Source organism: Xenopus laevis, chromosome 8S, assembly GCF_017654675.1.
Source record: "Xenopus laevis strain J_2021 chromosome 8S, Xenopus_laevis_v10.1, whole genome shotgun sequence".
Taxonomy (NCBI): Eukaryota; Metazoa; Chordata; class Amphibia; order Anura; family Pipidae; genus Xenopus; species Xenopus laevis.
Window position 1 is genome coordinate 72,299,432 of NC_054386.1, and position 13,369 is coordinate 72,312,800.

The 13,369-nt window shown below is 36.0% G+C and overlaps 1 protein-coding gene across 1 annotated transcript in view; it reads right to left on the reverse strand.

The window, feature by feature from the left end:
• The window catches only part of LOC108700149 (connector enhancer of kinase suppressor of ras 2), a 298,982-nt gene that overhangs the window by 64,695 nt on the left and 220,918 nt on the right, over nucleotides 1-13,369 (reverse strand). Inside the window, exons 9-11 of the mRNA XM_041574976.1 lie at nucleotides 13,076-13,222; nucleotides 8,700-8,833; nucleotides 5,154-5,365 (exon numbers count right to left, since the gene is read on the reverse strand). Coding sequence (XP_041430910.1) covers nucleotides 5,154-5,365; nucleotides 8,700-8,833; nucleotides 13,076-13,222 — 493 coding nt within the window. The remainder of the gene's footprint in view (nucleotides 1-5,153; nucleotides 5,366-8,699; nucleotides 8,834-13,075; nucleotides 13,223-13,369) is intronic.

Here is a 13,369-nt window from a genome sequence, read left to right on the forward strand (position 1 = left end):
AAATACCCACATACTCATTCACAGTGTAAAGGGTTCCTGATAGATGCAAGCCATTCTGTAGAGTGGAGGCTGCAGTGCCCAGGGCCTGTAAGGTAAGAGTTTGGAAAGGAGGCCAGGGATACAGCAAACACTGGTTATAGATTATTTATGTGTGCACCTCCAGCTTAAAAAAAAAAACTGGGCAGGCAGCTGTGGATTGATATTGTAGTGTAAGCTTGTCTGTCCTGAATCCTGAATAGGAGAACATTACAATGATGTCTGGTTACTCTGCTTATCTCTGTATGACCTTTAAAAGCTACAGCTATCACTGCTGTGACAGCTTATATTACTCAGTCTATACTATAGTTCTTGCTTATAGGGGGTTCACATTCTTATTAATCAAGTTTTCCAAATATTTAAGTCTCCAGATGATTCCCATGCCTGACACCATGAGTCAAGATTTCTTCTTTAACACAAAAGTCTTTCCCCACTGAACTTAATCAATAATGCAAAGGTTGTGAGTGTCATTTGTCAGGGATCCTCAGCTGTACCATAAGAAGCTCTGCTGCTGCCATGATGCGAGTTGAGAATCTCGTCTCAGGGGTGGCAAAAATACACTTCTTACTAAACTGGAAATTCAGCTCAAGTGCAGAGAGCTCAACTGTACTCTCTGCACAGTCCCGCCGGATCAGCTCCTGCACAAGAATGGTAAGCTCTGGGGAGCAAAGTGGGTGGCATCACAGGAGCTGCCTCAGGCAGAAAGGGGCAGATAATTGCCCCTATATCCAGGGCTGCAATATCCCTTTAAAAATGATGCATGATAAACCTTGCACAATTACGAGATACAAAATAAAATGAATTGACTAATCCTGAATAATTCACGCAGTAACTACATTTGTAAACAATTGTTCATAAATTCATACAGCTTCATGTCTTCCATAAAGATTTGCATGTACCCTTCTATTTTGACTTGTAACTGGCACCCCTAAATACATAACAGCATTGAATACCCGACATTCTCCCTGATGGCTGCTGTTCATTTTGTTGAAAAATGCTTATTCAGCTCATCACCAACATGGTTTCCCTCATTTCTGACTCTCTTCCTCCAGCTTTGCCAGGCAGAGTAAAGGCATATTTTACAATACATGCCAAGGGCTGGTCACATGCGGGAAACTTTGGTTATCTGAGGCCCCCAAATAAAAAATGTTATACTCATATCAGGAATATCCAGCTCACCTCCCTCAAATGTTGTTTAACTGCAAAATGTGGTAATTCCTAAGCTTCAGCTGTTGAACGAAACTAGGTTTAGTTCAAAAGCTGGATATTCCCATTGTAAAAAAAAAATACAAACAATTGGCACATGGTAATAATAAGTATTAATAAGTAGTGATGGGCGAATTTGCGTAATCGTGCCGGTGAATTTTTGCCGTGAATTTTCGCGGGCGTTTCGCGAATTTATTCGCTGGCGGCGAATCGCGCAAATTCGCGCCTGGTGAATAAATTCGCCCATCACTATTAATAAACTGATGTTTGAACTTTTACCAAGGGACATTCTGGCCGAAGTCAGGCTTTGACCATATACCAGTGCAACACAAATGGCTTGAAACAGGATCTCCTGTCATATACTGTGCTATGAGCTCTAGTATGAATGCCACAATGTGACATTTGTAGATAAAGTTACTCTATGACCTGTGTTTAGCTGGTGTGTGAGTGCTATTAATAGGAATGGAACATGAATGCATATGAAATATATTCTAATTAATACAGCTGGATTCTTCTCAGCAAGGTCAGTTCTGTTAAAGGAGAAGGACAGGCTTTGTGCACTTTGGGGTGCCAAATGTTAGGCACCCCAAAGTGATTGTATTGACTTACCTGAAACCCTGGGCTGGTGCTCCTATCTGCAGAAAACTGCAGCCCGGGGTTAAAACAATGAGCACACTTGAAAAAGGGCTCTGACCCGAGACATGTAGTGTTCTACACTGCTAAATAAAGAAAGCGATTGCAGTTTGAAATCACTGCCTTTGAAGCTGTTTATTCCATCTACAATTACTTTTGTTCACTTTGGGAGTGTGACAGAAACTCCTGGAATCTACAGCTGGAAGAAGTTTGAAACTATTACGCTGGTACCAAAATCTTTGCTTTACCTATACAATTATATCATGTGTCTTAGTTTGTGAAGTGCACGCCTAAATCTTAATTGTAAGAAAGGCAAATAGAGTGGTGTCTATTATGGATCCATCTGAAACATTTCTAGGTTATTTAAATCATTGCAACTAGCTGCTGTTGGAGAGAAACACAATGGCTCCATGTTTACCAACAGGAATAATACATTATTTCAGTGCTTCAGGATGAAAAAATAGAAGATTGTTTTTGGTAGAGATAAAAGTAAAACTCACCATTTCAATTTGAAAGAAGGCATGCAGTTTTACAAAATAAGGGCCTGTGTAGCAACATCTATAGCTGTGGTTGAATGTGGTATTTCACAGAACAGTAATCAGAAAGTCTAGGTTATATATTCTTGAGGAAAAGGGAGAAGAGAAAACTGACAACGTGTGTTAAGTCAAGTACAAATGAATCAGTTTATCAGAACAATTTCCTTTAATTTGGTTGCCTAAACATGGAAGGAATATCTTCCTATAATAATGTAATAAAATTGTGAAGAAAATATTCTGTGCTAAAATAATTTAATAATTTACATTCCCGTAACCCAAAACGAAATGAATGTATTATGTTTTTCTTGTCTTTCAGGTAGGAAACACGCACAACTGGTGTTCATATGATATTCATTGAAAAGCAGAAAACAAATTTAGACATGGGTGTAATGTATTTGCCCCATTAAAGAAATTGCCTTTAAAAGGCTTTAAATAGAGTTCACTGGGAGTCATGTAGGATGTCAACTCCTGTGAATGATGGGGAAATGGCTCCATAGTTTCAAACTGTCATTATTGTGTCAAATAACCCTCAATGGCAAGTAAAAGCAAAGCTCTAAATGCAGAATTCCAAGGTTAAGCCAATGTGGTTCAATAGCAATTTTGAACATGCAGATATTGCTTGCATGCTGGAAAGCTTTGCACATGCTACTGTAAGTTGTAACAGCTCTGCAATCTTTTTGCTATAGGCATCCATGTTTAGAGGTGGTCGATTGGTAACTTGTACTGACACAACTAAGGGAATATAAAGAAATGTTTAGGGGATTATTTACTAAAGTCCGAATTCTGGTCAGAATGGAAAAACACCATTTTTTCGTGGCTGCTAAAAGTCTGAATAAAAAAATAATAAATCTCAAATCTGCCATGATCATGTAGCAGTCAATGGCAGATGTCCCTTGTACAATTGGAAGATATCATGATCTGCATTGTATTTCGTACAATAATCCTAAAAAATTTTAGTTTTCGGACGATAATCTGAAAAAGTCTGAGTTTTTGGGCATCAAATCTGAAAAAAAATCATACATTTCCAATTTTTTCACAATTTTATGGAGAGTTTATAGTCTATAAATGTGAGTCCCTCCAAAAAAGTCAATCAAAAAGTAATAAAAAATACAAAAATGTTTATTAGGACATAATGAATGGAGGCCAAACGCATTTCATGCCTATTGGGGCACTTCCTCATAGACTGGGGTGAACTGTCAGTATATCCTTCTCTCCATATTTCATTGGCTTAAATACACTATTGATATCCTATTTACAGTGGTAGTGCTCATATTGGGGGTCATTTATCAACCCTGGGCAAATTTGCCCATGGGCAGTAACCCATGGCAACCAATCAAAATGCTGCATTCATTGTTCTACTTACAGCTGGCTTTAAAAAGCTAATCACTGATTGGTTGCTATAGGTAACTGCCCATGGGCAAATTTGCCCTGTGTTGATAAATGAGTCCCATTGTCTTTAGGCAACTTTTTTTGTTATAGTTTATTAATAATAATATATTTTATTGATAAATACGTTAAAATTGTGGATGGGAGTTTGGTTAAAGTTTTAATAAAATAATGAGAACATTTGGGATTTTAGTACATAATCCCATTCATATCAGGCTTACATATTAATAAATAAATATAACATTTTATATAGCATTTAGGTAAAATGCACATACCCATTCTGCAAGCACTGACCATCAACTCTGTTAGTATACATATTCACTTGCAACCTATTTTACACACTCATGTCATTTTCCTTACAGAACATATTAGTTGGCTTTATATGGAGTCCTAACCCAACAGGTGGATTTATTTAGTAACTTGCTTTGCAATTGTAGCACGGTTAACTTAACCTTAAATATGCAACAGGTTTGGCAGATAATCCATATGAAAGCATGTGTGTAGTAATCAGCAAAGCCAGAACACCACATGTTTGCTAATTCAACCAATTGGCTCATGTTTGCCTTTATTATATTGGTGCAATTTGGTCATCCACATTTGTCACCAGATTAAGCAGTATCCTCGTCATCCTCATGTGTGGCTGCCTTAAAACTACACTGTTTGCACTCTTATAGGAGAGGTCCTGCTCCACAAATGCAATATAATGAAAGTAACATTCTATTACTCTCACTCTTCCAGTTTCTTTCCACCTCTTTTGGCCTAAGATCATACAGGCAGGGGATCCATTATCTAGAAACCCATTATCCAGAAAGCTCCAAATTACTGAAAAGCCATTTCCAATAGAATCCATTTTATCCAAATAATCCAAATATTTAAAAAGTATTTTCTTTTTCTCTGTAATAATAAAACAGTACCTTGTACTTGATCCAAACTAATCCTTATTGGAATATACATTTTGGAATATATTAATCCTTATTGGAAATTAAACCATTTTACTGGGTTTGCACTATGCCTCTAAGCAACTATCATATCCTGTTAAGAACTAGTCAGTTTCATATTTCCCTCTGCATGGTGTTTAAGAAGTCTTTGCACTCATAATTTATAGCCCACCATATACCACAGTGCCCTAGTTCAGCGAAGTGATGGAGAACCCTGCTAGATGCTTTTTTTTAATGTCTGCACCAAGCAGTGTGTTTGGGGTAGGCAGATACTTCCTAATTGCATGTTTAAATATCAGACACAAAATGACAACCCATCAGATCTATTTACTCTCAGGTTTAATTGGGCAAATAAATCCCCCTTTGTATTAACAGATTAGTTCATTTTAATAGTCAAGGCCAAAATAATTTGTCATACCGTGTGTTGGTGTCTTTTCTCTTCTCCGTACCCCTGTTGATCTACCTCTTTCATACTCTGAGCCAACTTGATGTCCCTCACCTTCAATTAAAGTGTAATATTTGCCGCGTTCATGCTCTAGGAAATAGCTTGGTGATTCAGAGCCTTTCATTCCTGACTTTCCTACGCCATACTTATTGATGTCATCGCACGACACAATTCCAATTTCATCCCTACAAAATTTAAATGGAAATGTGTAAGTGAAAAAGGCAATAATAAGAAAGTATTTAAAAAATAATTGTTTGCAAAATTAGTGGCTATTCACAATATATTTTAGTTATATTTATGACAAATTAGGATTTCGATTGATGAAAAGTAAAGTAAGTAAGTAAAATTTTTAGACAACTGCTGGTCCAGTGGAACAATGTGATCATGTGTTGCATTTGCTTGGTGGCAAAAATATTTATCTCGTCCTGTACTTTTTGTACTAGACTATTTCTCTAGTCATAACGACAATAAGAAAGACAATGAAAGACACTGCATCAAAGATCTGCTTTTTTAATAAATCAAATATATATTCATATGTAAACATATATGTATATATATATAATATCAAAACAGGGGGGTTGTGGGAGCACTCTAAAGGCTTTAAAGTATATATATATAAGTATAATAAATGCTATTGCATATGTACCCAAAACAGGGGTTATTTTGTTACAAAGTTATGATCATAAAATTGATAAGCCACCATACCACGTCAAGGTAAACCTCGAATGGCGGTCCCTAACTTGTTTTATATTTTATGTGCATTTTAGCATTACCTGTAATCAATGTCCGTTGAACGCTGTTTTTTCACTGAGGGCTAAATCCTCCCCAGCCAGCAATCAGGCTTTTAAAGGAGAGATATTCCCAAAACAAACGCCCAATTTTAAAAGCATAGGATCACCACTAGTTTAAAGGGGGGGGTATGGGGTGCTACAACCACTGAAGCTATGCCACAGCTCCTGGCTAAATATACAATATCAAAACAGGGGGGTTGTGGGAGCACTCTAAAGGCTTTAAAGTATATATATAAGTATAATAAATGCTATTGCATATGTACCCAAAACAGGGGTTATTTTGATTACAAAGTTATGATCATAAAATTGATAAGCCACCATACCACGTCAAGGTAAACCCCGAATGGCGGTCCCTAACTTGTTTTATATTTTATGTGCATTTTAGCATTACCTGTAATCAATGTCCGTTGAACGCTGTTTTTTCACTGAGGGCTAAGTCCTCCCCAGCCAGCAATCAGGCTTTTAAAGGAGAGATATTCCCAAAACAAACGCCCAATTTTAAAAGCATAGGATCACCACTAGTTTAAAGGACATTGATTACAGGTAATGCTAAAATGCACATAAAATATAAAACAAGTTAGGGACCGCCATTCGGGGTTTACCTTGACGTGGTATGGTGGCTTATCAATTTTATGATCATGACTTTGTAACAAAATAACCCCTGTTTTGGGTACATATGCAATAGCATTTATTATACTTATATATATACTTTAAAGCCTTTAGAGTGCTCCCACAACCCCCCTGTTTTGATATTGTATATATATATACATATTTCTTCTGGCAGCACAAGTATAAAAATTGAAGAGTAATCTTGCATGATCTGTAAAAAAAGGAAGAGAATGCCCACATATACTGGGGAAAAACCTATTGATGGAGATGGGAAAATGGAGGCACGTACCCACAAGCTTTTGCTCACATGGTTGCTGTGCTGTGTGCTCCAATGCAATCCACATCACTGCATGCACTAATTAGTCTCAGTCATTTCTGTCGGTCTGTACACACTGGATGGAGATCAATACTGAAAGTAGAAAAATATAGACTTATACGTGTTTTTTTTTCTGTGTTATTATCGATCTCCATCTATATGGCTACAGGACCCACAGGAATGTCTGAGACCTGTTTACATGCAAGGTTGAACTTATCGGAAAATACTATGTATACATTTTCTCAGCAAATGCTTATGGGTACATTTCTTTCATTTCTTTCAGCACAAAAAACCTCATTAGATAGATATTTTATATATTTTATAAAATAGGTGCACACATGGATGAATTGAAAATGTATAGATAGAGGTTGCAATTTGTGCGTTAACTCCTACAAAATTAAGTTTTGTACTTTGTATTTACTGCTAGTATAATCCCAAAACCAAATAGACAATTACTAGTAACCAAGTTTGCTCTAACCAAACTAAATAGATTAGAGGTGAACAGAAATATTCATATACATGAAAGCTATTTCATGTGACCAAATTCTGTATATATCAACAGAGGATGATTGTTCGATCGAACGATTATTCCTTCGATCGTTCGATCGAAGTATTTGCGCAAAATCCTTCGACTTCGATATTCGAAGTCGAAGGATTTTCATTCCCCAGTCGAATATCGAGGGTTAATTAACCCTCGATATTCGACCCTTGATGAATTTGCCCCTTATATTCTATGTGTACTGTATATTGTGATTGGGTCCCTAAACTCAGGTAGCTGACAGTAGCACAGTGCAGTGAATCAACCGAATAGAAGACGGCGAGCTACTGGGGCATCTTTGTAGGCATAGATCTTTACTAGAATTTGACCTTGTCACGACGCAGTGAAAATTTGCTGAAATGCATTGAAGTCTATGGGCAACTATTGACTCAATCTATTGACAATCTATAACAATCTATTGACGCGCAACAAATATTTTCACCCATTTGAGTCTATGGGCATCATTTTCACTGCAATTCTCATTTTGGCATTTGGACTTTAATAAATACCCCCTAAGTGTCACAAATGTAATGCTTTTTTTCAACCTCTGTTGATATATACAGTATGTGGCCACATGGAATTACTATGTTCATATACTTATATCGTATTAATTCTTATTTCAATTTAGATGTACATTGCACATTTTATGACTATAAACATCAGTGTTTTAGATTGTAAAATTATTTTTTATATATGAGTGACATTACTTTATTCTGAGGTTACTTTGTAGCCCCAGTGCCTACACAATGGCTCATCAAATTTGTCCAGAGGACCAACCAAAATAAGGAAGGTAGTCACCGTAGCTCCAGGAGTAATCCTGTCCCTGTACTACTAATAACTTATAGTCTATGCAGCTCAGTCTAATTATTTACAAGCTTTATCTCTGTTTTCACTTATGTAGTTAATACTTTAATCAATTTTATCAAATATTTAATATACTTAAAATTATATTTCTCTTGGTAGAAAGGAGATTTGTCAAGTTGCCTGGACAGGGCAGATGTTAAACTCCGAAACCTTAATCATACCATTATATAGACACTGATAATTCAAATTGCATATGCAATAAGTCATACAAATGATTTATGATTTAAGATTTAATGGAGCTGTAGCATCTCAACAGTCACAGAGAGCCACAGTGATTCCATGGTTATTCAAACTTTTAATTCCTCGGTTACTCTTGTAAGGCTTGCACAACACCACACCTTATTAGAAGATTGAGCATCCTACCCTTGTGGCAGTAACTGGTAATATTTGAATTTTTTTACCTTGGACCATAAAGTCCTGAAACAGGAGACAGGATGAAGACATCATGCAGATTTGAGCTATCCACTTTGGACGACATTCCTATTGTCCCAGTAGGAGTAGTGTTGCCACTTGTAGGACTTGTTGGGATTAAAGGCTGTAGGAAGTTAAAGAAAATTACATATATACAGGTAATAGTAGATATGCAGAAAGAACCTTGTGCCACCAGCTGAAAAATTAATATTCTAGCAATCCTAGACAGCCAACATGCTGTTGATGAGTTGTAGAAAATAGAGATTCTTCAGACTTATTGCTTTTCCATTAATGATGAGAGAATTTTTTTGTCCAGTTTTGCTGTGAAAATGACACCCATTGGGGTATATTTATAAAAGAGTGAAGTTAATAGTGAAGTTCCGTCACTAGAGTGAAATTCCGCCACTCTCCATTAATTTCTATGGGATTTTTATAGGTGTATTTATCAAAGGGTGAACTTTCACTTTCACCCATTGATAAATACGCCTATAAAAATCCCATAGAAATGAATGGAGAGTGGTGGAATTTCACTCTAGTGGCGGAACTTCACTCTTTGATAAATTTACCCCATAGACTCTAATGGGTGAAAAAAATTGTCATACGTCAAAGATTTGTCATAAAATGTTGTCGCTCATAGACTTCAATGCATTTTGACTTTTAAGATATTCACTAGCATTTTTTCACTATTAAAAGGTCAATCCCATACGTAGGGGCCTATTTACTAACATTCAAATTTCTGTTTTTTAAAAATGTTTATTTCTCTAAAACTTAAAAAAATTCAAGCTTGATAAAGTGTAAAAAACACAAAAAACTCTAACACAAAAGTTCAGAAAATGGCTTTCTGCACATAGTCCTGCTGCCTGACTTTTTAGGCTACGATTTAAACTTATACTATTAAAAACAAAAATCCCCATATTATATCTGTCATCCGAAGACACCACTACAGAGTATACACCCATTACAAGTTGAAGTCGTGTAGAAGTCAGTGGGAGCTGCATCATTCAGCATTTTTTCATTTCTATTTTTTATATTTGGATCTTTAAATAAATTATAAGGCATACGTGATTTTAGAAAAAGAGAGCTTAATCTTAGTTTTTTTTTAAAAAAAAACCCTCAAAAAACAGAAAAATTTGAATGTCGATAAATGGGCCTCCCTGAGTGTGCATACTGCATGAAGTGAAAGAAAAATCCAAGTTATTTTTACTCTTACCATAGGAAAAGAAGAAAGATGCATTCAAGGGTAATTCAATACAGGACGCTCTACATTGTATTTGAAGAATGCATTCTAAATACCTTGCAATTCAACTGACTTTTTTTTTTTTTTTTTTAAAATAAAGCTTATTTTTTATTCCCAAAGCATTTATCACTCTTCACCAAATGAATGACTATTCCTCTCATATTCAAAGAGGTTTCTTAACCACAAGCTAAAAATAGTTACTTTCCAAACTGTGAACAGTGTCCTGGATTCTGCAGGAATTAAAAATTAATCTTCAGAGTCATGCTGTGAGCAAACTACTAGAATAAAATAGATATAAAAGTCTAAAAAGGCAAATTTATAATGCAATCTGTTTTTACTTTCAGAATTTCTGATAATTTGAAAAGTCAGGTCATGGAGGAAGTTTGCCTGCATTAATTTTTACACACCATATTGATTTTTCGTTAGATTTTGGACATCTAGTTTCAAGACCAGACCATTGATTGATTAACAGATGTAAATTATAGGTCATCAATCACTTATTACATTAGCTTTTGAATTTTCTCTATGTAATGCAGGAAATTATCAACAATTATACAACAATATTGCACAAAAAATGGAGGACCTGAACTACATGACAAATGGGAGAAAAGTGGCAGAGAATGGAGAATCTGCTGTAAAAGGAATTGCATAGTGAAAAAATGGAAGTAATAGTCAGGGCTTAAAGAGAAAAGGACACAGCACACAAATAAATAATAAAAATCCTGGAGCAACATTAAACTTTGTCCTTTGAGTAATTTACAGTTATTTCTCCTGGGTCTTCATAAAGGAGTGTTTTAGTTCAATATTATGGGGCAAATTCACTAAAGAGCGAAGTGGCTAATGCTAGCCTACATTCGCCAGCGTGACGTCATTTCGTTACTTCGAAGTGGACCTACTCTAGCGCTACTTCGCACCCTTTCGCCAGGCGAAGTTGCGCTATGGCGAAGGGACTTAACTACGCTAATTCACTAACTTGCAGATTTTCATGAACGTTAACTCTTGCGCCAGACTTGCCTTCGCCAACTGAGACCAGGCGAAGTGCAATAGAGTAGATAGGGCTTGCTTCAAAAAAAGTTGAATTTTTCCCAAAAAACACTGGCGTCTTTTCCTTTTTTAAGGGTGATAGGCTGTAAAAGATCGTACATTTTTTTTGGGGGTACCCTCCTTCCCCCCTACATTTCCTAACATGTGGCACCTAAACTATACAGTGGGCACATGTATAGGGCAAAATAACAGCTTTCCCAGCTTGTGTAGTGTAATGTATTTGGTGCTACACATACGTCCATTGTACTTTAACTTGGCACTGTATGCAAATTAGGCATCGCTAGCATAACTTCGCTTTGCTTGACGAATTAACGCTAGCGCAACTTCGCTACCGTTCGCCTCCCTGAGCGCAACTTCGCATTTTAGTGAATATGCGTAGCGCTGGCGAAACTACGCCTGGCGAAGTGCGGCGAACTGTCGCCGGCGCAACTTCGGATCTTAATGAATTTGCCCCTATGTGGATTATTTCAATCAATTTTTTTCTACTACAAACTTCAAATCAAATCCGCTTATTTTTTTACGCTTATTTAAAAAATCTGATTTTCATGATTTTTATGGATTTCGTCATCCGATTTTCAAGATTTTTTTTTTACTTTTCACCCGAAAACTCTGAAAACTTTGGGGTATTGCACAAAAAACAGTGCACATCAAAAAAATCATTGTGACTTCTCCCATTGACTTATATGCAACCTCGACAGGTCTGAAAAGCTGGACTTTCAGATTCGGACTTTTCCATCCTCTGAGTTTAATAAATTCCGAAAAATTCATTTTTAAAAGTACGATTTTACGATTTTTTTAAAAAAAAACAACAACAATTTTTTTTGTGATTTTTGCATTCAGAGTTTAGTAATTAACCCCCTATGTTTACAGTTAGAGCTTCAGGAGTGAGAGCTATTAAGAGGCATCTTGAACTGTAAATCCTTGAACTCTTTTATTATAATACTAAGTATCTGTAAACAGTGTAGAGATGTGGTGAACTATTAAGACGACCCATGTCTTGTGAACCTGCTTGACAGGACTGAGCTAATTCTTTACAGCAAGCAAATAAGGTTTTGTTTTTCAGAACAAATGCTTGAAATAAGAAAAGTTGCAGGCTCCAGGTTTTGGTTCCAAAAAACTATGGAACCTTTTTCTAGATGACTTTAGAGGGTCCCACATTTCTTCTGCCAAACTGCAGGTGAAAAAGTGTTTTTTTTTTTGCCATTTCCTTAAGGCCGTGACTGGTGAAGCACCTGACTAACAGTTGTAGGCAACGTTTCTCAATCATCACTGCCACTCACAGTTGTCATTGGCCTCTTGGTTGCATCCCTCACTAATCTCCTTCTTGCTATGTTTCTCACTTTTGGTGGACAGCCTGCTCTTGACAGATAATCATACTCTTCCCATGTCTTAATGATTGAAGTAATTGTACTCCAAGGGATATTCAGTGGATTTCCTTGTATAAATCCCATCACTGGTGCTTTTCATCCACCTTTCCACAAAAATTGTTCTTTTATTTTCATGGTTTAGATTATGCCGCTCACTGACTCATCAGAGAATGAGATTCCAAATACACGTCTTTATAGTTCAGTCATTGGCAACCCCTAGACTACATGCAGATTTAGTGATCTCAGATTAATCAATTATGTGAATTAATAACTGACTGCACCAGTGATGGTTTACGTGTGTCACATAAGGAGGTACATAATTATGCAATACGTTATTTTATTTCAGTTATTTTGTTCTTAATTTTAAATCACATTGCAGAAATCAGACTTCACTTTGACATGCAAGTCTACAGTATATTTGTTGATCAGCGTCAAAAAATTAAATTAAATCCACTGTTATTTAATGTTTTATAACAATAAAACCTGAAAACTTTCAAGGGAGTGTATACTTTTTAAAAGCACTGTAAGCTTTTTTTTTTATTTCATTGTTGCACACAAGGGAAGTCAAATAGAAAAACTAAAACTGCAACTAATATTTTAAACACCACTGTACATTTAGTAATGAATATATCCCACTTTAGAGTTAAATTTTAAATGTTAAAATACATTTTTTAAATAAATACACTACAGTTTTATGCAACATATAGAAGGTGATTACCTGAAGGGCTAGTGGTTTCCACCTAACATTTTTTAACAGCGCAGGGGCAGATGCCAGAGTATTCTGTGGTCTCTTCTTTAGTGTTAAGATGACTCCATTAGGATCCTCTCTCAAAGCATTTACTAAGTTCTTTAGCTGCCAGCCCACCTAACAAATGGAAATATTAATGATCATATTTAATGTTCTATAATAAATAAGAGACAATTACACACACATTTATAAACTGATATTGTGATTAAACCTCTGTAGCACAAAAATGGCAAAAATTAATTGAGCAGAGATGTAAAAGGGAAT